The sequence below is a fragment of the Eublepharis macularius genome, chromosome 11 (assembly GCF_028583425.1).
Source record: "Eublepharis macularius isolate TG4126 chromosome 11, MPM_Emac_v1.0, whole genome shotgun sequence".
Classification (NCBI taxonomy): Eukaryota; Metazoa; Chordata; class Lepidosauria; order Squamata; family Eublepharidae; genus Eublepharis; species Eublepharis macularius.
In genome coordinates, this window is record NC_072800.1 from 6648581 (window position 1) to 6669787 (window position 21207).

At 40.3% G+C, this 21207-nt stretch overlaps 1 protein-coding gene across 1 annotated transcript in view; it reads left to right on the top strand.

The window, feature by feature from the left end:
• Positions 1-16025, top strand: part of RPRD1A (regulation of nuclear pre-mRNA domain containing 1A) — a 31598-nt gene extending 15573 nt beyond the window's left edge. Inside the window, exon 7 of the mRNA XM_054991776.1 lies at positions 15376-16025. Within this exon, the coding sequence (XP_054847751.1) occupies positions 15376-15525 (150 nt within the window). The 3' untranslated portion in view covers positions 15526-16025. The remainder of the gene's footprint in view (positions 1-15375) is intronic.
• Positions 16026-21207: the final 5182 nt, after the last annotated feature.

Genomic DNA, 21207 nt, shown 5'->3' on the forward strand with positions numbered 1-21207 from the left:
TCACTCCTCACTTGATTTAATAGTTCAAAATAAAATACAAGGTACATACTGATGCTTTAATATTATGCCTTAAATTTACAACATTTATTTATTAAGGTTCCTCCTGACTTCTGTATGGGTAAGTAGCATCTTCATAGCTTTTGTAGTAGAACTTATTTAACATCTATCCAGCTTTTATTTCAGGTGAGGAACGTGGATGTTGTCGTCTAATGATGGTGCCTTCTATTAGTAACCCGTCCTGCTAAAAATAAAATTCACAATCAAAATCTTGTTTTGTCTCCTGTTCTTGAGAACTGAAAAACCATGCCTACAACTGCTCCAGATACCTTTTCATGATGTGTTTCATATACTGCAAACACCAGATTCTCAAAATGGAATTTCTAAGCTAACTACACGTTTAGTTTTCAGTCACTTTTAAAAAATTTTCCTGGAAACCTGAAAATTGATTTTTAATTTATTTAAAAACAACCCCTTTTCAAACATTTCTAGTATATCAAGTAAGCTATGCATTTTGAGATTATAAGTGCCTTGAATCAGACATTTTGAATTCATGTTGCTAGCGTTAGGGCCTCTTTCATGTGGTTATTTGAGATGATAACTCTGAAAAACTTAAGTCAAGAACTGTGTCACAGAAGTGATAGCTCATCTCTATAAGCTTAAGAACAGGCCAACCACAGAACTGTCTAGTATAGTTGATTAGCCAAAATAGACAATTTACATCTGGGAAGATTAGGAGTGGGGCAGGCTTGTAAGCAACACATGAAAAGTTCTCAAGGATTGTAACCTACCCTTTGTGACCTTACCCTCACATGGGAATTAAGTGTTTCCTTTACACTGTTGGGGGGTATGACCTGTTTATTTCATTCCATGGAACTTCCAAGGGTATGCCCAGGTAAACCTTTAAGAGGGGGGGTGGCGGAATTTTCCTAGCATCCTTGGTATGTGTTAGTAGAGGTCAGCCTCCCCCCCCCCCCCTTCAACTTCTGCCCCAGACTGAAGCCTGTTAATTCATTTCCGTAGAACTCGGAGATATCCTGCATCCATTGTTGGTGTGTGTCCTGACTTCAGTTTAGCGCAACAACTTACAGCTGTGCTGATGCTTAGTTACAGTTCTCTCCCTAATCATACCTACTGAGAACCACCAGCTTTTATTTAGGTAACACCATGCTGGATTTTTGGTGTGACAACCACAAAATAGGATAAATGGCCATTAGTTCACAGGCATTAATTTATCACAATTCAAGAGTGGGTGTATTGACATGAAATCTCAAGCTTCACTCAGTTTATTTAGAAGCCACAGAGCTGGTAATTAACTTCATTATTACAGGCAGCCCTGTTGTTTTATGTAGCATCCAAACTGCTGCACATTACACTTGCAACAACAACAACAAAAGTCAAGTGTTCTGAGATCTAAAAATGCTGTTTGAGGCATGCTCAATTTCTTTTCCTTTGAACAGCAGCCCTCGTGCTTTAAAGGTTTCAAAGACAGTTTTGATGGGTTTCTGAAGTGATTGTCCATGTGGCACGGTGGGCTGCTGTTTGAGAAAAATAAGGCTAAAGCCTCCTTGATCAGCTACATGGTTCTTAATATCCTGTCCATAGTATGGAAAGTTCCTTTGCTGCTGAAAGTCATTCTGGCTTAGCTGGGGGAAAGGCAGAGAAATGGCCTTGACGGCAGCTTGTGACGGACTGGTAGTCTCAGGTGTGGCATAATTTTCATAGCAGCATGCACCTGATAGGAAAATGGACGGATACATCAATTCACTTCTTTTCACAGTCATCTGAGATCCTGTAACAGTCACCCAGACATTTCCTTCCTTGCAGCACTGCTGCCAAGTGTTCATCAGTCTAGAGAAAAATGGTTAGCTATGCCTATCAGGAAGCGAAGACACTCAAAAGGGAGTCTCTTGGAGGGGGTTTCTTTTCTCATTTTTGCTTCCAGCGCCCGCTGCTTCTGCTTTTTATTTGCCTTTCCATTCTGGTCATTGCCAAATAAATCAATGTCACGAGGGTCTTAATATTTGTAGACTGCAAACTGAGTGGTTTGGAGGGGGGGGGGGAGCTGTGATTGTAGGATCTGAACTTCCTTGATTTGCAGTAAGACCGGAACATAGTCCTCTGCTTATGAAGTTTACCTACTTCTCTTGATGCGTATTATGTATTTATGCTCAAGGTAGAGCAGAGGTTCCCCTGCTGAAGCTGCTTTCCTACTTGAGAGGAGGGAAATCCCTCACTTGATAAACTTGTATAGATAAGAATTCTCTTTAATCCTGCTGTAATATTTACTTTTCTGTGGCCAAGGTGTTTTTAAAATCCCGTTGTACTGGCAGACTGTCTCTACCATGGACAACTGGGTTCTATAATTTCTGTTCTACCAATGTATAGAAATTGGCATGAAATACTTTATTTGCAGTTGTCATGGAGAGGGAGCAAAAGGTGATGCTGAGCACGGGGGTTCCTTACCTCCTCGCCTATTGCTGAATGTATTTGGTCACTGCTATGTTTTCTGAGACTTCAGTAGGTGTTGCCCACACATTTCTAAGCATGCCTTCACAGCTGTATGGGATAAAAGCTTAACAAAAACCCCTCACCTGCACTTTTTGTGCCTCTTGTGGATTTGCAATAGACACAGCTTTACCTGTTACTGCACTATGGCTTCTGGCCGTTTATGTGCTTAACCAGTTGGCTTCATATGCCCATTTTAATCATTGTATAGGTAACAAATTATGCGCTCTCAAACTTTTTGATGTCCATTTATGATTTACACTTAACAGCTATCTAAAAAAGCAACCCTATAACAAGTTTATACCTTGCTTTATTTTTTTCCACATACAGTTGAATTAATGCATTGGTCAGAATCATAGAATCATAGAGTTGGGAGGGGCCATACAGACCATCTAGTCCAACCCCCTGCCCAGTGCAGGATCAGCCTAAAGCATCTCTGACAAGTATTCATCCAACCTCTTCTTGAAAACTGCCAGTGAGGGGGAGCTCACCACCTCCCTAGGCAGCTGATTCCACTTTTGAACTACTCTGACCGTGAAAAAGTTTTTCCTAATATCCAGCCGGTACCTTTGTGCATGTAGTTTTAGCCCATTGCTTCGCGTCCTACCCTCTGCTGCCAACTGGAACAGCTCTTTGCCCTCCTCCAAATGACAGCCTTTCAAATATTTAAAGAGAGCAATCATGTCCCCTCTCAACCTCCTCTCCAAACTAAACATTCCCAAGGCCTTCAGCCTTTCCTCGTAGGGCTCAGTCTCCAGACCCCTGATCATTCTTGTCGCTCTCCTCTGCACCCTCTCGATTTTGTCCACATCCTTTTTGAAGTGAGGCCTCCAGAACTGCACACAGTACTCCAGGTGTGGCCTGACCAAGGCAGTATAGAGAGGAGCTATGACCTCCTGCGATTTTGATGCTATGGCCCCCTTGATACAACCCAGGATTGAATTAGCCTTTTTTGCCACCGCATCACACTGACTGCTCATATTCAGTTTACAGTCCACTCTTACCCCAAGATCCCTTTCACATACTCTACTGCCCAGAAGTGTATCCCCCATCCAGTATTTGTGCTTCTCATTTTTGTGGCCCAGATGTAATACTGTGCACTTGTCTTTGTTGAATTGTATCCTATTCACAGCTTCCCCCTTCTCCAGAGTATTCAGGTCTTGTTGAATTTTAATTCTATCTTCTTGGGTGTTTGCTACCCCTCCCAATTTGGTATCATCAGCAAATTTAATGAGCAGCCCTTCCACTCCTTCATCCAGATCATTGATAAAAATATTGAAAAGTACTGGGCCCAAAACCGAGCCCTGCGGCACCCCACTGGACACCTCCCTCCAATCTGATGAAATGCCGTTGACCACCACTCTTTGAGTGCGGTCCTCCAACCAGTTCCTATCCACCGAACTGTCCTATAGTCCAGTCCACAGTCTTCCAGTTTGCCCATCAGAATGTCTTGGGGGACCTTATCAAAAGCTTTACTCTGGGGATCGTACATAATTGTTATACATGAACCAGCCTTTTACCCACAAATGTATCTCTCTTGCTGTACATTAGGTCCCAAATAGTCGCGGTATAGCCCAGTTCCAAAATTCGTTTGGTCAAGTTTAAATGCCTATGCAGTATCATTCTGGCATTAAACACTGCTCAGCATTTCTATTTGTTTAGTTATATCCTAAATAAACATAGACCCTAAATTTTAGCGCATTCATTAAATTACATCCTTATCTGAAGTGGAGGAAAGGCACTGCAGCATTGATACACTTTTCACATTTGAATGTAACCTTTGGTAGACCAGTCTGATGGTCGTAAAACGTCCGCTGCCTATTTTTAGCCGTCATTGTCCCTCGAGATTCCACTTGGATGGCTTCCCTTCCTTATATGATCTTTTAACAGACTGAACAAAGTCTCCTGAGTCAAGTGCCCCTGACGCGTCTTGAGTGTAGGAGTCGCATTATTTTCATTTTAATGCGACTTGCCTGCAACACCATTAGTGCAAGATTTTGACAAAATTATTTAAAATTAACAGATCTAAGAAGTTTCTATTTCACCAAGGCAGGTCTGTGTGTCATAGAAAGCCTAATTGGTAATTCAAACAATCTAAGCTTTACTTTCCTGCCACACTGGCATGAGGACCTTGGAGGAAGGGTCAGGTATTACGTATTAAACCTAACTTAATCAAGATCTTACTAGTATTAGAAAGCAGTTAACTTTAGTTGGCCTAATTAAAATCTGTTCCAACAGCATACAACTCCTATGTGATCATGCAGCAATTTATCCACGATAAGAAACTTCAAGTGCAGAGGACAATTTTTTTTGTTTTGCTTTGTAACAATATGTAGAAATGAAATTACCCCTTTATATAATATATTATGTACAGTAAGGAAACCGTTTATTCCAAAAAGAAAAATGGGTGCCCCTTACACCATTAAATTGGAAGAATGTAATTGGAACTAACAGAGCAATTTGGTTTGTATTTATCTCAATTAATAGGATTTGCATTTTGTGTAGCTGTTTGATTTTTAGTTTTTGCTAAACTTAAAGCAGATATGTCATGAGTTTACTTCACAAAAGCAAGGATTCTATCTGCAATGAATGAAACATGCTAAATTCTAATAACTGAGACGCTTGGTTGTATTTAGTAGTTAGAATTTCTTTGTCTTTAGAGATCTTCATATTGTGAACCACTTTTATGACCCCTTGAACACGAATTCAATTTTCTCCTGGGTAGAAGTCCTGAATGGACACAGTTTTAACAGATTTTTTTCTATTTTCAAGAACAAAAGCTAGAATTTTGTATATTCAGTAATGACATTGCTTATTAAGACTCAGTAGTTGTGAATTTCCTGCACTATGGAGGGGGTTGGACTAGATGACCCTTGAGGTACCTTTCAACCCTATGATTCTATGACTATCAGTGCAAGTCCTAGGCGTCAGTGTCTTGTGGTGTACACTACTAAGATCCAAGGATGACCTGTTGTTGCATCCAAGCTTTCATGAAAGATTTAAGTATTTTGGATTAGTTCTGATTTGGATTTAATAGTGCCCAAAGTGGCTTACAATTCAAGCCTGTACGTACTGGATAAGTTCTTCAGTATGTCCCCAGAACTGTTTCGGTTCCAGTTCAGATGGGAAAATTGAAATGCAGCTCGCACACAGGTTACATAAATTCTTCGGATCTCAATCACTGCGCAGTACAATTTATATCAATATTACAGCTTAGTGTGTATCCCACTACAAGGATGGAACATGTTTTAGTGGATCTAATTGGATATGACTGGTGAAACTACTTTTCAAAAGTATAAAGCATAATAGAAATCATATTCAGTATCAAGACTTAACCATTTTTAATTTATGCTGTTTAATTCTGATGGGATATATGAATTGTTGGAGCTGCAAGCTTTAGTCCTACCTTCTGTTCCCCAGCCCTTTTAAGAAAAAGCAAAGAAACCATCAGACCCCTCCCCCTTTCCAAAGCAAAGAGCTTCCCAGTAAAACAAAGTTGCACAATAATAATTCAGATTTGATTGTGGTTTAGGGGAATAAAAGATTTGGGCTGTGCTTCAGTTTGACTCCATTTCCCCATTTAACCTCCAGGCACTAAACTGAAGGAAGAGGGTTGAGAATCGTTTTTTTTTTTTTTAAATTAGAGGGTAGGTATGGTGGCTTGGACCCTGGGTGGCTGTGCAAGACCTGTCTCTGTAATCCAAAAAGTGAGTAACATTAGAGGAATGTGGGTCCGTTGAGGAGTCCTGCTCGTGCAATGGATAATGTGTAGCACAAGCAGAAGCAAAGCTGAGGATCCAAGTGATTTCCCTGTGACAGCAGGATGATGTGCCACTTTACTGTGCTCTCTTTTTTTATTTGCACTTGCTGCCATTTCACTTAGCAGCAGCTTCTGGGTTTAAGGGACGTGGAGCTGGTGCTCAGTACCTTTGCCCATCCCCTCCTACCCCTGCATGAACGCAGCAGCTACTGCATACTGCCACTTAGCTCATTTTGTTGAGCTTCTGGGCCTACTCTTGCCATCTGTTAGGCTCTATCGGGGGCTGTCCATCTTTGTTTGTTGTCAAATTGTTTATCTCGCTTGAGGCAGGAAGTGCGTGCACGGAGTACGGCATGGTGGCTGCCAGCCTGTTTGTAGAGCTACAGGTGCAAAATCCTTGGCAGAGAACCAGGTTTTAGGGTCAAGGTCTTGGCTGGTCTCAAGATTGCTCAGTCTGTGTCATTCTCTCTATGAATCACCACTTGGTAGCATAGAAATGCCCAAAGTGTCACAGCATTTCTTTACAGACGGAAGAATGAACCCACTGCCTATGGCAAGTTTTTATTTTGATCTTTAGTTTTCATCCTGTGCTTAAAGGGTTGGTTTTCATATCCACAGTGCCAAATGCAGGGTGCCATGGGAGCCAGCTGAAATTGGCGCGCTCCAGCTGGGTGAGCTCCAGAGAGTGGGTGATTAAAAATTCAGAATTGTTGGGCTTTGAGGCCTCAGTTTGTGCCTCTGAAACTGCCTTTGTGGCTTCCTTCCCCTGCTTCAAGCACGTGGTGGCCTTGGGCCCTGAGGGCGGCATCTCAGCAGGGGAGGGGGCGGGATTCTTGTTTGCTTGGGGGCATGTTCTCCCAAACCCCTTTCTTTACCAAATGTCATCCTTTCAGGCCTGTCTGCAGCCTGATTGGCAGCTACTTTGACACCATTTCCCCTTCACCCTTCCTTTCTAATTCACTCTAATCTCACCCATTTAAAGGTGACATAAGAAATGTGCTTTCATCATAGTGCTACACCAGACAGATTACGAGATAATGTTGTTGAGGGCAAATAAAGCCGATTGAAGTGGAGCCTAGACTGATCCTACAGGTCCTGCTGACCTCTTGGACCGCTGACCATGCTCTTTCTAAAGCAGCGGCACAAGCAGCTTCCCCAACTTTTTGTAGCTGCCTTCCAGAAACTTGAGAAAGGCGTCCCTTCCTTTCAGCTCAATGCCAAGATCAACTGCTTGTGAGTCTGTTCTGATGCTCAAGTTCAGTTGCAGACTCCCCAGTGCTCGTGGAATCTGTCAGAATGCAATGGCTTGTAGGAAGCCCCCAATGAAAGGCATCATCCCTGTATTCCTTCCCCCAGTGCTCCTGTTGGAGCCCCCAAAAGAATGCTCCTGGCATCATAAGGAGAAATCTTGTGATTTGGGTGGGCTGCAGTGAGGGTGGGAACGGGGCATTTCCCCCTCTTCACCACAGCCACCTTGACCCAAACACCTATCCACACTGGTCTTACAGCCCTGAAATGTGAGACTGTTATCTACTCACCTTGTAAAAGCAGGAGCTGAATGAATGGTAGAGGTAGATCTACACAGTGTTTCCTGGACCAGGCACAATATTTGGCTAAAGAAAAATGTGGCAGTGCACTTAAGGTCCTGTGAGAGCAACATCTGGAGACCCAAGACTTAACATCTGTAATCTTGGCAAAATCAAAAAGAGTCCAGTAGCACCTTTAAGACTAACCAATTTTATTGTAGCATAAGCTTTCGAGAATCTTCGAAGAGAGAACTTGATTCTCGAAAGCTTATGCTAAAATAAAATTGGTTAGTCTTAAAGGTGCTACTGGATTCTTTGATTTTGCTACTACAGACTAACATGGCTAACTCCTCTGGATCTGTAATCTTGGTGTCATTTGATTCCAACACCTTGAGCACATGGGACTTCACTTTTAGTCATGCCCTAAAGAATTATTTTTACTATGTGCGATTCCACACACATTAGATAATGCACTTCCAATCCACCTCAAATGATTGATTAAGTGCATTATCCAACGTGTGCGGAATCAGCCTATGTGATTCTGCACACGTTGGATAATGCACTTCCAATCCTCTTTATGGATCATTTGGAATGGATTTTTTTGTGTGCGGAACAAAATCCACCTCAGTGCATTATCCAACGTGTGCGGAATCAGCCACGGTCTGTATTCTATAAGGGAAATTGACATTTCCTTCTGTTTATGAACTGTTGGAGTAATGAACTCTTGCAGAAAACTGTAGCTAACTCCCCTATACAGTTCTCTTGACTTCGGCTGTAGCGAGGTCTTCCTCAGGTTTTGTATCCTACCAGCTCTGCTTAGCTAAGTGCAGTCTTTCTCCAGCGTAAGGACCCTTCTTTCAGAAGAAGAAAGGAAGGCTCCTCACTTGGCTGACAAGTGCTTACTGGTAAGTAAGCAAGTATACATCCCAAAATATTACTCATTAGTAGTGGCAACTTCTAAAATGTATGTTACATATTTTATCTGTGTGACTGGCTGATCTGAGCACCTCTGGAATAGGGGGTCAGTTTTCTCTTAAATGACATGTCATCCTAACACCAGTCATTAGAACGTCAAAAAGACATTCCATCCTTTAAAAGAAGATGCAGGGTATGATTTTGCTGATTTAAACCAGCCAACCCCATCCTTCAGCCCTACAATTCCCCAAATTTACAATCGTAGCTGCTGTATTTTAAGGCCTTGATTTGGATGTGAACAATAAAATACAGTATTTCCTGAAGTGGTGTGTATGATATGAAATGCAAAAGCACATTTCTTTACCAATATTTCTGGGGCAGTGAGCCCTGCTGTGCCAGAGCTTTCAGTAGGTTTGGGTGAGACTTCTTTGCACACCCAAGAAAAAACAATGCAAAGTGAATCTGTAAATTGCTATAGAAATGATTACTGCTACAATTGCATTTTTTAGTAGTATGAGCACGCAGAAGAAAATACATATTAGATGATAATCTCTTACTAGTCTAGCAACCTTCAGAAGTCTTGCTGTTTTCCTGAAACATTCTGGGAAGAACGCATAAATCAGTGAGTCAGGTCTTTCTGCTTGCTGGCTCGAAACCCCTGTTCTAGTCTGAATCTTCTGTTTGTTTATAGGCTGTCTCATCTTCAACCTTATACTGATTTATCCCTTCTGTCCCCAATTCAGTCTAAATTAAAAGGTGCTTGTAAAGCTTCTCAAAAGTGCTTAGGACTGGGTTTTTGACAGACTGCCCACCTGCATATCTCATCTCTTTCTGCAGGTCTTTGCATTCCATTGCTATGAAGACTTAGTTATGTCCAGTTTCTGCCCCCCCCCCCCTGCAATTCATTTGGTAACAGAGTCAGCCCTTTTTTCTTTTTCTTTTTGGTCTGTATTTGGTGTTGCTTTTTCTTAACTTGTTCTCCTAATCCAGATTATGTAGGAAAATGGTCAGAGAAGGGCTGCTTTGTATCATGGGAGCTTTAAGACATCAATGTGACCTGCCTTTTTGGTGAAATCCTTTGCCATTCGCACATCTTATAGCATAATTTATTTTCACGATGCAAGTGTGAGGGGGAGGGGGGTAGCATCAAGCAGTATAATTGGAGAAAGATTGTGTTCTGGTGTTTTGGAATGGAGGATCAAATAAATGAAAGTCACTTCCTTCCCAGTGTCTGTGTAACAATAATTCTATGCATGCAGGGATACTCTCGGCTGGAATGTTTTTTTTAAAAAAAAAAACGATTCTTGAAGCTCATTCCAAAACGTCTTGGCTATCAATTTTTCGCTGAGTGGGCTCCCAGCCTCCTATGCTTTGAGCAGCTAATGAGATACTCAGCAGGTGGAACCATTCCTAGTAGAATGCAGGTGCAGCCATGGTAAAGGGCTCACCTGTTTTGTGGTCTGCCTAGTATCGCAAAGCTTACAACTAGAGAAAAATTATCTTTGGGGTGCCAGCTAGCAACCTGGTCCGTGACTCCTTTTATTATCTTTTACCAAACTAGTCCTTGAAAATACTGTGAATTCTGTCACAATCCAGTTACATTCTTATATATTAGGCAAATCTCTACATTGTTCAAGTAATTCACAAATACTGGAAACCTTTTCCAAAGCAAATGGTGCAAAACAATTAATTAAAACTCTAATTCTGCCAGCTGTTGCAGTGAAGACTTTCCTGGAAGTAAGACATATTTAATAGACCTGAGTAGTCTTCCGAGTTGTTAGGATTACTCTCTAAATCTCTTCAACCGTTTCTCAAACTAATGGTGCTACCTGAAACAGGCATATACACCTTTGCCCATTGAAGCCAACGGGCTTAGAAGGACGCAGCTCTGCTCACAATGTAAAGTTTGTCGTTTATATTTTTAAAAATACAGAAATACAGTGGAATTTGTTTTGCATCTCATGACATCATTATTATTACCCTTTTACGAAGGTCAGTAATTCTCAACATCTTGATAATTTGCCAATTTTTGACAAGCCACTTGAAAGTGAAGGTAATTCTGGACAGTGCTGGGATTTTTGAATTCATAGATTGTAAGTAAATTCCAGATTCTAAGATTGACTTTATGCAAATTTAGGCAAATGATTAACTGATCACAGATTTTTATATAGTCCATCAACGATTTCATATTTTAAACGTTTCCTACAATTTCTGTATCATCTGACAGTGCTGTCAGCTATATATTAAAGCTTTTTTGCTTGGGAACAATTCCAGCATATCTCATCTTTGGTGCAATAAATTTTACTTATTTATTATGGTGTCAATTGCCATCCATATAAAGGTTTATAAAAATTTCTGTCCAGTTAATACACAGAGATTGATCCACAAATACAGTGTATGCCAACCAGAATCAATAACATCAGTTCTTAGCATCGTAACTAGGAATGCTGCAAAATTTGACACAAACATGATCATTAGGTGAATTTACCCTGCTTGGCACCCTCAATCAGATGCAGGGTGAGGTCCAGCTTGGATTGCCCTGATGACACTCAGTGTTTCTATCAAGCAGCTTTTAGCCTGCACAATAATTGCTTATTGTATGTAGACATGTTGCAGTTTCATTTATTGCAATTCCACTGCCGTTCTAATTTATTTTTTAAATTGCCACCGTTGCACTAGTTTTACCATCAAGCAATATTTCTGGATACATGGTGTAACAGTGCCATTGGCTCAAATGGCATGCGGGGCGGGGGGGATATAATATTATGCAGGTATACTGCCAACATCAGTAAACACAGGGCAAAATAAATTCCTAATTGCAACAAGCAGACAGTGGAAACTCCAATAGTTTCAGTCCAAAGGAATTATTTTCCTTTTAATCACTTGCTTTTCAAAATTAGAGGCAGTGGCAGACGAGAAAAGGGGGGATGGGCAGCTGCTATTATAAAGTACTGGAATTGGTGAACCACTAGCACGTCTTGCACTTTTTATTGATGTCGGTAGACTGTAATGTTATTTTCCAAATTAAGCCACTAAGCAGTGGCTTACACCATTCCTCCAGGAATATTGCCTAGCTCTGGAAATGGTGTAACAATGGCAATTTCCGTTTTTTAAAAAAAATGGGGAATGTGGCAATCAATGCAGATGGAGATAGCCAATCAGTAGTATGGTTTCCTACGTGTGGGTGAAAGAAGTGTAATCCTGCAAAACATCAAAGCTTCTTCAGACACATCCAAGAGCTCACCAAACCCTCAGTTTCCAGTTTGTGTCTGGCAAGCAGATTGTTGACCACACTGGTAGGAGGTGGAACACGCCTGATCTCAACTAGCTTTAAATTGATTTGCTATCATTATGCAACAAAATAAACTAAAGAATGTTTGACACCTTTACTGAACCTTTACTATCTCTTACTACAACTAATATATAGAATGTTAGTAGGTTCCAAAAGTTCACCATGATACTGCCTGTTTCTATTCATGCAGTACTTAATTTAATTCATGATCTTGTACTAATAGGCTATACAAATATGCAGAACTATTGGGACTGAGAATATTTGATGAAACAAAAGTTCTTATTTCATGGTATCAGTTAACTTGGGCGTCAAAGCCAGTAAAACTTTGATAAAGAGAGCAACATTTGTTAATATGTCATGGGTGATTTAAGTCTTGCCTGACCCATTGCACCATGCACTTGAAATGATTAGCATAGCACAAATCAATTACCATTTGATTGGGATGTTATAATCCACGTGGTTTCTGCATGGTAAGTACAGCTACTCTGGCTTTGGTATTGTTGCCGACAAATTCTGTCAAGTTTTTGCCAAGGTACAAAGAAGGATTAGAATAGTGAGAAAATTTGGGAATAACACTACTCTAGAGGACTGTAATTATCCTACATCAAGAGATGCTAGCTTCTGTCTAAAGGAGTGTTTCTGCAGGCAGAAGGACTTGGGCCTCCTCCCTAGTGCAGTTTTTCAGGGGCATTTTGGATGCCGCTGGAGGGGAGCAGGCTGGCAAGTTGCATTTTGTGGGCAAGATATCCTTCCATCTAGAAAGTCTCCAGTGGTTCCAACTTTTAAAAATAACATTCCCCCCAAATGACTCCATCCATCACTGAGTTCCTTTCACCGGTATGTAAATTAAGGGCAGGAGTTTATAATACTTAGACTTTACTGTGTACCTGTTTTTTTATCTTACCACAGTTTTTGACCTGCTGAGATTTCGTATTACCATTTTGACACGTACCTTCCATTTTTGTTGTTTTATTCTACTGTATTTTATGCCAATAAGAGGTTGCTGCTGATGATGGTGAAAAAATAACAGTATGAAAGTAATTTCAGGAGCCTTGCAAAGGTATTGCTCGTTATTTGTTAAGAGGAAACTTTACTGTCTTTGAAACCCACATTAAATTTCTGTTGTCCAAAACTTGAATTTCAGAAATGGAATTAAACCAACAGTTTTGGTGGCACATTCTAAGAAGCAATACCCTTCTGTTTGATTGATGGCAATCCCATACAATAAAGAGCCAACCTAAAAAGCAACAGTTGGCAGTTGTTTTATTTGTGTTACTCAAGTTCACCTTCTTTGCTGAGACTCAAGGTGGATTACAGGATGTTAAAGCAGTGCAATCCACCAATGAACAATGAAATTGGAATAAGAGTACAGAATTAGAGAATGGGAAAAACCAACTAAGGCATAGTTAAGTCTTATCTATGAAAACAGCAACTAAGGCCAATCCATCTTAAAAATGAAACATCTGACTGTTCATATTTTCTTAGAAAATACATGAAATAATAGAATTGCTTTTAAAACTAGTTTGGAGATTAGCAGTTTTTGTTTATAGTAAGTGATACTCATCTTAAAACAGCAACTCACAATGATCTCATGAAACCCACCAAGGGGTGGTAGCCAGACTACATTTCCCATTGGCAGAATGGAGCTTTTCTAAGCCATCTCCATTGCAGCCCACTAATCTCCATCAAATGCTGCTACTGAGGAATGAGAAGGGTCTGCAGCAGGAAGGGTGGATCAGTGGACTTGCCAATTTAGTGTGTCTCAACCCATACTGTCTGGAATGCCACTGAGAAGCAGGATTTGACTTCCGTTATCTGTGTTTTGATTACATCCTGATTGGGTTACTGCAGTGTACGCAACCTAGGGCTGCTGATGAAGACAGTTCAAAAGGTGCTGGTTAAAACAAGGCAGCTAGACAGCTAGCAGGTGTAACTCATATGTGTCACACCTAGCCCGTTTTAAAACCTTTACTTGCTGCCAGTTTGTTTCTGGGTGGGTGTTAACCTCTGCACAACCTGGGATCACAGTACTTTTCCCATATATACTTTGCTGCCCACTCATGGGAGTAGATCCAGAGGAGTTAGCCGTGTTAGTCTGTAGTAGCAAAATCGAAAAGAGTCCAGTAGGAGCTTTAAGACTAACCAACTTTACTGTAGCATAAGCTTTTGAGAATCACAGTTCTCTTTGTTAGAGAAACTGGTCAGATATATAGGTGGAGAGGGGAGGGGGGAGTAGATGCAATCAGTAGCTTCTGATAATGAAATCAGTTATTTCTGATAGATAACCATTCATAGTCTCTATTCAAGCCAAGCCTGACTGAATCAAATTTACATACGAATTCCAATTCAGCAGCTTCCCGTTGGATTCTGTTTTTGAAAGGTTTCTGTTGAACTACAGTGACTTTTAAGTCCTTGATGGAATGTCCTGATAGATTGAAGTGTTCTGGTTTCTGGGTGTTGCCATTTTTAATGTCAGATTTGTGTCCATTTATTCTTCTGCGCAGAGGTTGGCTGGTTTGTCCAATCATGGGAGGCTGTTTGATGCACCCCTGTGGTCTGAGGCCAGGGTGTGTGCCTCCAGGGTCAGGGGTACCTGCACTCTGGAACCCCTTCACCCAGGCTTGCCTGACAGCAAGTTGATGCGCTGGGAGGCACAAGGCAAAGGAACTTTTATTTTTCGGAAGACTCTTAGACCATTTCCACCCCTGATAATTGGTGTAAATGTCCCCATCTTGTTCTAATGATTTTAGGCTGTGATTTTTAAAGGTTTAACTTAAGAAAGTTGAAGATCTCATTCATTAACCTGACACATTTTGTTTCCAGTTTAAACTTGGCACTCTTGTTTTTTATTGCTTTGTTAGTATGGATGTCATCGTTTCTACGCCACCTGAGATATTGTTTTATAGAGACAGGTTACAAGGGCTTTAAACAAAACCATCTAAACAAGGAAGCAATCCCCCCACCCCTTAAAACTATAGGGTATGAACTGTCAACCAGTGCTTACTCTGAAATGGCTTATTTGAAATTAAACTGAATGAAAATGAATCTGAGGAGAGCGAACACTCTTGACACACGTGTGTGTTTGGGGAGAGGGGGGACTAGGGAATAGTGAGATGATTAAAGGTAAAGAAGGAACTGGGTAGGAATCCGCTGCCGCCGCTTTGGAGCAAAATGTTCCCAACAGAGGCAGCAGGACCTCGGATACCCATGCACAGTTTTGCAGATAACTTACAGATGTTCAGTTCTCCAAGTGGGTCTGCATTGGCCACAAAGAAACAGTTTTGTGTTTTGTAGCTTTTCACAATTTATCAGAAACCAGAAAAATAGAACAGTTCTGGAAGAGAATACTTAAAGGTCTTTTGTTCTTGGCCTTGCAGGAATACAAGCACAAGCTAGCCAGAGTGTCTCAGGTACGGAAAGAATTGAAGTCCCGCATCCAGAGCCTTCCTGACCTGTCAAGACTCCCCAACGTTACAGGAAGTCAAGTGCATCTTCCATTTGCAGGGGATGTTTATAGTGATGATTGACATTCAGATGTTCTTCTGGAAAGAGGAATGGGCCAGGGTGATTGATTGATATTATTTTTGTATGTTTGTTTAGAGTAGCTCTAAGTGTTCTAATTTATATGACTTGTTACATGTTGGTTGATTATTTTACTGACAAGCGATGAAAGAAGTACTATGTTTATAAGAGGCAGCATCAGTGTATTATGTTAAAGAAAAAGCAATTATTGTAATTACCTTTTGTAATCACTTTGATTAGATACCCTCACCATTAGAAAATGGCTTCTACTTTTAGTTTTCCTATGTACCCCTTGTCAGACATAGTTCCATTGATATAATCAAAGTGTACATGTAAAAATCTGCAGTGCATTTGCAAGTGGAAAAATATGGAAATTGATCTTTTCCTTACAAAAGGTGAAACTATGTCTGAAACATGAGTAATAAGGTTCCCTTCTCTTAAAAAACATTTTAAATAATATGCTGTCATTATGGGTATAAAATTACATTAAAACACAATGAATGATGATGTTTAAAATTCTGTGATTGAGCATTTTGATCTGATAGATACTATTTTTCATCTTACGAGCTTTTATATACCAAAACACTCCTTTTTTAAAAAAAACAAAACATTGACCCTTTTCTGGAACATCAGTCTCAGCCAACCGACTTCATACTGAACCACCAAGCTGTTACATGGTTTTACGCACAGCTGTCAGAAAGAAAGCTGTCAGTTACGTATGACGTCTGTAGAGTTTTTTTATTATCCACATTTAGGCTGCACTTTTACTATGGAGTAAGTTCTTTTACTATGGAGTAAGTTTACTGTCCATCATCTTCAAGGCCTCCTGGAGGACTGGGGATGTGCCACAAGATTGGAGAAGAGCAAATGTTATCCCACTCTTTAAGAAAGGGAAGAAGGATGACCTGGGAAACTATAGGCCGGTCAGTCTGACTTCTGTTGCTGGGAAGATATTAGAACAGATTTTAAAGGGATCAATCGGTAAGCATCTGAAGGACCACTCAGTGATCCGGGAAAATCAGCATGGTTTTGTTCCTAACAGATCTTGCCAGATCAACCTGGTTTCCTTCTTTGATCGAGTGACCAGCTTACTGGATCGGGGGAACTCTGTTGACGTGGTTTATCTAGATTTCAGTAAAGCTTTTGATAAGGTCCCCCATGACATTCTGATGGGCAAACTGGAAGACTGTGTGGACTGGACTATAGGACAGTTTGGTGGATAGGGAACTGGTTAGAGGACCACAACCAAAGAGTGGTGGTCAATTGGTGGGAGGTGTCCAGTGGGGTGCTGCAGGGCTCGGTTTTGGGCCCGGTACTTTTCAGTACTTTTATCAATGATCTGGATGAAGGAGTGGAAGGGCTGCTCATTAAATTTGCTGATGATACCAAATTGGGAGGAGTAGCAAACACCCAAGAAGATAGAATTAAAGTTCAACAAGACCTGAATACTCTGGAGAAGTGGGCAGCTGTGAATAGGATGCAATTCAACAAAGACAAGTGCACAGTATTACATCTGGGCCACAAAAATGAGAAGCACAAATACTGGATGGGGGATACACTTCTGGGCAGTAGTATATGTGAAAGGGATCTTGGGGTAAGAGTGGACTGTAAACTAAATATGAGCAGTCAGTGTGATGCGGTGGCAAAAAAGGCTAATTCAATCTTGGGTTGTATCAAAGGGGCCATAGCGTTGAAATCGCAGCAGGTCGTAGCCCCTCTCTATACTGCCTTGGTCAGGCCGCACCTGGAGTATTGTGTGCAGTTCTGGAGGCCTCACTTCAAAAAGGATGTGGCCAAAATTGAGAGGGTGCAGAGGAGAGCGACGAGGATGATCAGGGGTCTGGAGACTGAGCCCTACGAAGAAAGGCTGAGGGTCTTGGGAATGTTTAGTTTGGAGGAGATTGAGGGGGGGGGGACATGATTGCTCTCTTTAAGTATTTGAAAGGCTGTCATTTGGAGGAGGGCAGGGAGCTGTTCCAGTTGGCAGCAGAGGGTAGGACCCGAAACAATGGGCTTAAATTACATGCACAAAGGTACCAGCTGGATATTAGGAAGAACTTTTTCACGGTCAGAGTAGTTCAAAAGTGGAATCAGCTGCCTAGGGAGGTGGTGAGCTGCCCTTCACTGACAGTTTTCAAGAAGAGGCTGGATGAATACTTGTCAGAGATGCTTTAGGCTGATCCTGCAATGGGCAGGGAGTTGGACTAGATGGTCTGTATGGCTCCTTCCAACTCTATGATTTTATGAAGTTCCATTGGACTTACTTCTGAGTATATACATGCTTGGGATTGCACTTCTAAAACTTGAAAGTGCTTAAATGTGCACAACAATGATATTGTAGAGTGCTGTGTTTGTTAGGGGGAAGCACTGAATCTGACTCCTTTGTCCAAAGAGGAACTCATCCCACTAGGTCAACAAAGAGGGTTGCTGCTCATGTGAGAATATATTCGTGCTATTCAGTATCACTTCTGTAACTGAAGCAGTAAGAAAGGAAAATCTTCCCTCTTGTATCTGCATCTTTGCTTGCACAGACTACTCTCCATATTATGTCAGATAAGAGTAATTTGATGGATGCCATAAGAAGTCTAGGCATCACTGCCTGGTCATCTGGCGAACTTTTAAATTTCAACCTCCTTTCCCCCCACTTCGGCAGAAAAATATTTCATCTTCTGAAACACATTGAACAATAATGGGTGAATAGATTCTTTCACAACAAGCATGCTAATTTGAATATGGCTATCTTAAGTATGTGGAAGTACTATTCCTCTTCATGGAATTGTTCCAATACTCCAAACACTGTTAGTGCACTTTCTTTAGTTGCTTTTCCCTTGACTTACCCAGTGGTTTATAGAGAAGTTGTTTGTGTTAGTCTTGAATATTAACCACAGCTAGAGCTTCTGACATTATTCGTGTTCTGCTTTATAACTCTTGGGCGCGATCCAGCACAGCACACCATACACAAGTCCAACTAATTTCACTGAGTTAATGTGTTAAATTTCATCCAGTGGTATGTAAAGGTTCAATAGTATGTAGAGAAGTTCTTAACTTGCATAAAATTCAGGCACAAGCTAGAACAAGTTATTTACAAAGACAATTCTATTTTTGCTTGTATTTTAAACTGCTCATCCCTAACAATTCCATATTTTTACTATTTTGTTGTATTAATAATCCAACAATAATTAAATATGAACTGGAAATAGGATGAAAGTTTATAAAAGCTACTTTGTAATCTCAGGAAAGCTTCACAATTAAATTCTATTCAAATTCTAATTTGTGGATAGGTATAAGAGTAGAAGAATAAAACAACAAATCATTCAAGCCCACTTTGGACCTCATGTGCTGCTTCAACTATTTCATGCCTAACTTCAAAGGAATTTTAGAGATCCAGCTGTAACAGAGGAAATCTGTTTTTCTTGAAAGGCTGCTTGTAAACCAGTGCTGCCACTATTTCATATCATAAAACTGGTATATAGAAATAAAAATGTGACCAACCCTGCTTAGCTTCAAGCTCTAAGCTTGAATTGTAGTTATTGAATACTGTGAACTGCAGAGTATTTTATTTTTACATAACTAAGGTAAGCCATATTCAATAGCTGAGAGCAACATTCCTGCAAAAATATCTGCAATGCTGAATTTATATTTTTTACTCTTGTAAGGATTTTTCAGGGTTGAAACAGTTTATCAGAACTAGCTCTTGAAAATTGTCTTTAACCCCCCAACCCCTAATTCAGATCCTTGAGGACACAGAAGGTAGAATAGGCATATTCATGAGCTCATTTTGGCAGGATGTAACTATGTTTAGCTGGATTCTGCCCACTAACCCCCCCCCCCCACCGGCCCATGCAGCTATCTAATTCACAGTAGGCAATTAAGATTTCTTTTCAGCAAGAAAGCTTTCCCTTGATAGATACTTCTCTTTACATAATAGAAAAGAGTCCAGTAGCACCTTAAAGACTAGCCAACTTTACTGTAGCATAAGCTTTTGAGAATCACAGTTCTCGTCAGACTAACACGACTAACTCCTCTGGATCTCTTTACATAAAAACTGGACTAGTTTTAGGATTGCTTTCCACAAAACCAAATTACATATCAGGAATTGTGAACGTCCCTCTCTGGTACTGCAAGAGAAACCAGAGTTTCAATAAAATATACAATTATTTTAACCTGAGAGTATTCAAATATAATCATGGAATGAAATGAGAAAATAAGTAAACAGCTAAGCTTATGAATGTGTATCAGTTATATACAGTTTAAGCTCCTTTACTAACATGTAACGGCCATGGAATTAAAGACCATTCAACTAACATATATAGGATCAAAGCATCAGGTTATCTGCAAAGTATTATCTAGATTCAGAATCATCCAAGCTTAAATATATGTAACAAAGAGATACAAAGGTGACTCAGTCTGTTGAATCATCAAGTATACAAAAACTATTCAGGAAATAATTGCTTTCATAGATTAGTACAATTAGGATGTGAAACCCTCCAGTTTGTTACATCTTAATTTTTACTATATATGAATTCTGGAATTTTATGTTCATCTATAGCTAGAAATAATCTTCCAAGTCCAGTTTCTTCTGCATTGGAACACATAAATGGAGGCAGGAGGAGCAGGCACACAAAATAATGCATATATTGACCGGTTGTTAGGTAAGGATGCTTCATGTGACCCTTCCACTTGAGAAATTGCCCTATAGATCAGAATACCATCTTAACTAAATATCACAAATCACATGCACGTCTGCAAAATCCTCGTCTGTGAAGCGCTTAGAGATAACAAATCATGTAATTGCAAGCACAAGCCATTCACTGTTTCTAAAACTCTAAACAAATCCTCTTATAACTTAACATATATTACAATGAGATTTCCCATTTATAAAGGGAAGATGATTAAAAGAAAATTTTACACCTTTGTGGAAATCAGTGTCTAGACTCACCTGTTCAACCTCCTTTATATTGAAAAAAACTTTAAATGCCTGCCTTGATTACTACAATCGAAGCAACATGCTTTGAATGTGTCCCACATCTAGCCTTTTTTGTTCCTAAAATTAAGAGAGGATACTCATTCTGATGTGGATGGAAAATCTGCTTAAACCAGGAAGGGTTGCACCCTGCTGCTGCCCAAAGAATTCACACCCATGCTGAGGGTTATCTTAACCCTGGGTAATTGAGTTTATCTAGCCCACTCTTTGAGTGAATCCAAAGATGTATTATAATGCTTAGCGATTCATGACCAATTACTTGAACTGTTTCAATCACCTCTTAACGGTCAGTCTGAATCCTGGCTGGGGAGACAATTATTTTAACCTGAGAGTATTCAAATATAATCATGGAATGAAATGAGAAAATAAGTAAACAGCTAAGCTTATGAATGTGTATCAGTTATATACAGTTTAAGTTCCTTTACTAACATGTAACGGCCATGGAATTAAAGACCATTCAACTAACATATATAGGATCAAAGCATCAGGTTATCTGCAAAGTAGATTCAGAATCATCCAAACTTAAATATATGTAACAAAGAGATACAAAGGTGACTCAGTCTGTTGAATCATCATGTTATAAACAGGCAACTTGAGCTCAAGAATCATTTTGAAGTGCTAGAGATGGTGACAGAGATGGTGGAAGGAGAACCGCAAAGATCTGGAAGAGGGTGTGCAGAAGACATGGGGCCACATGGAAGTG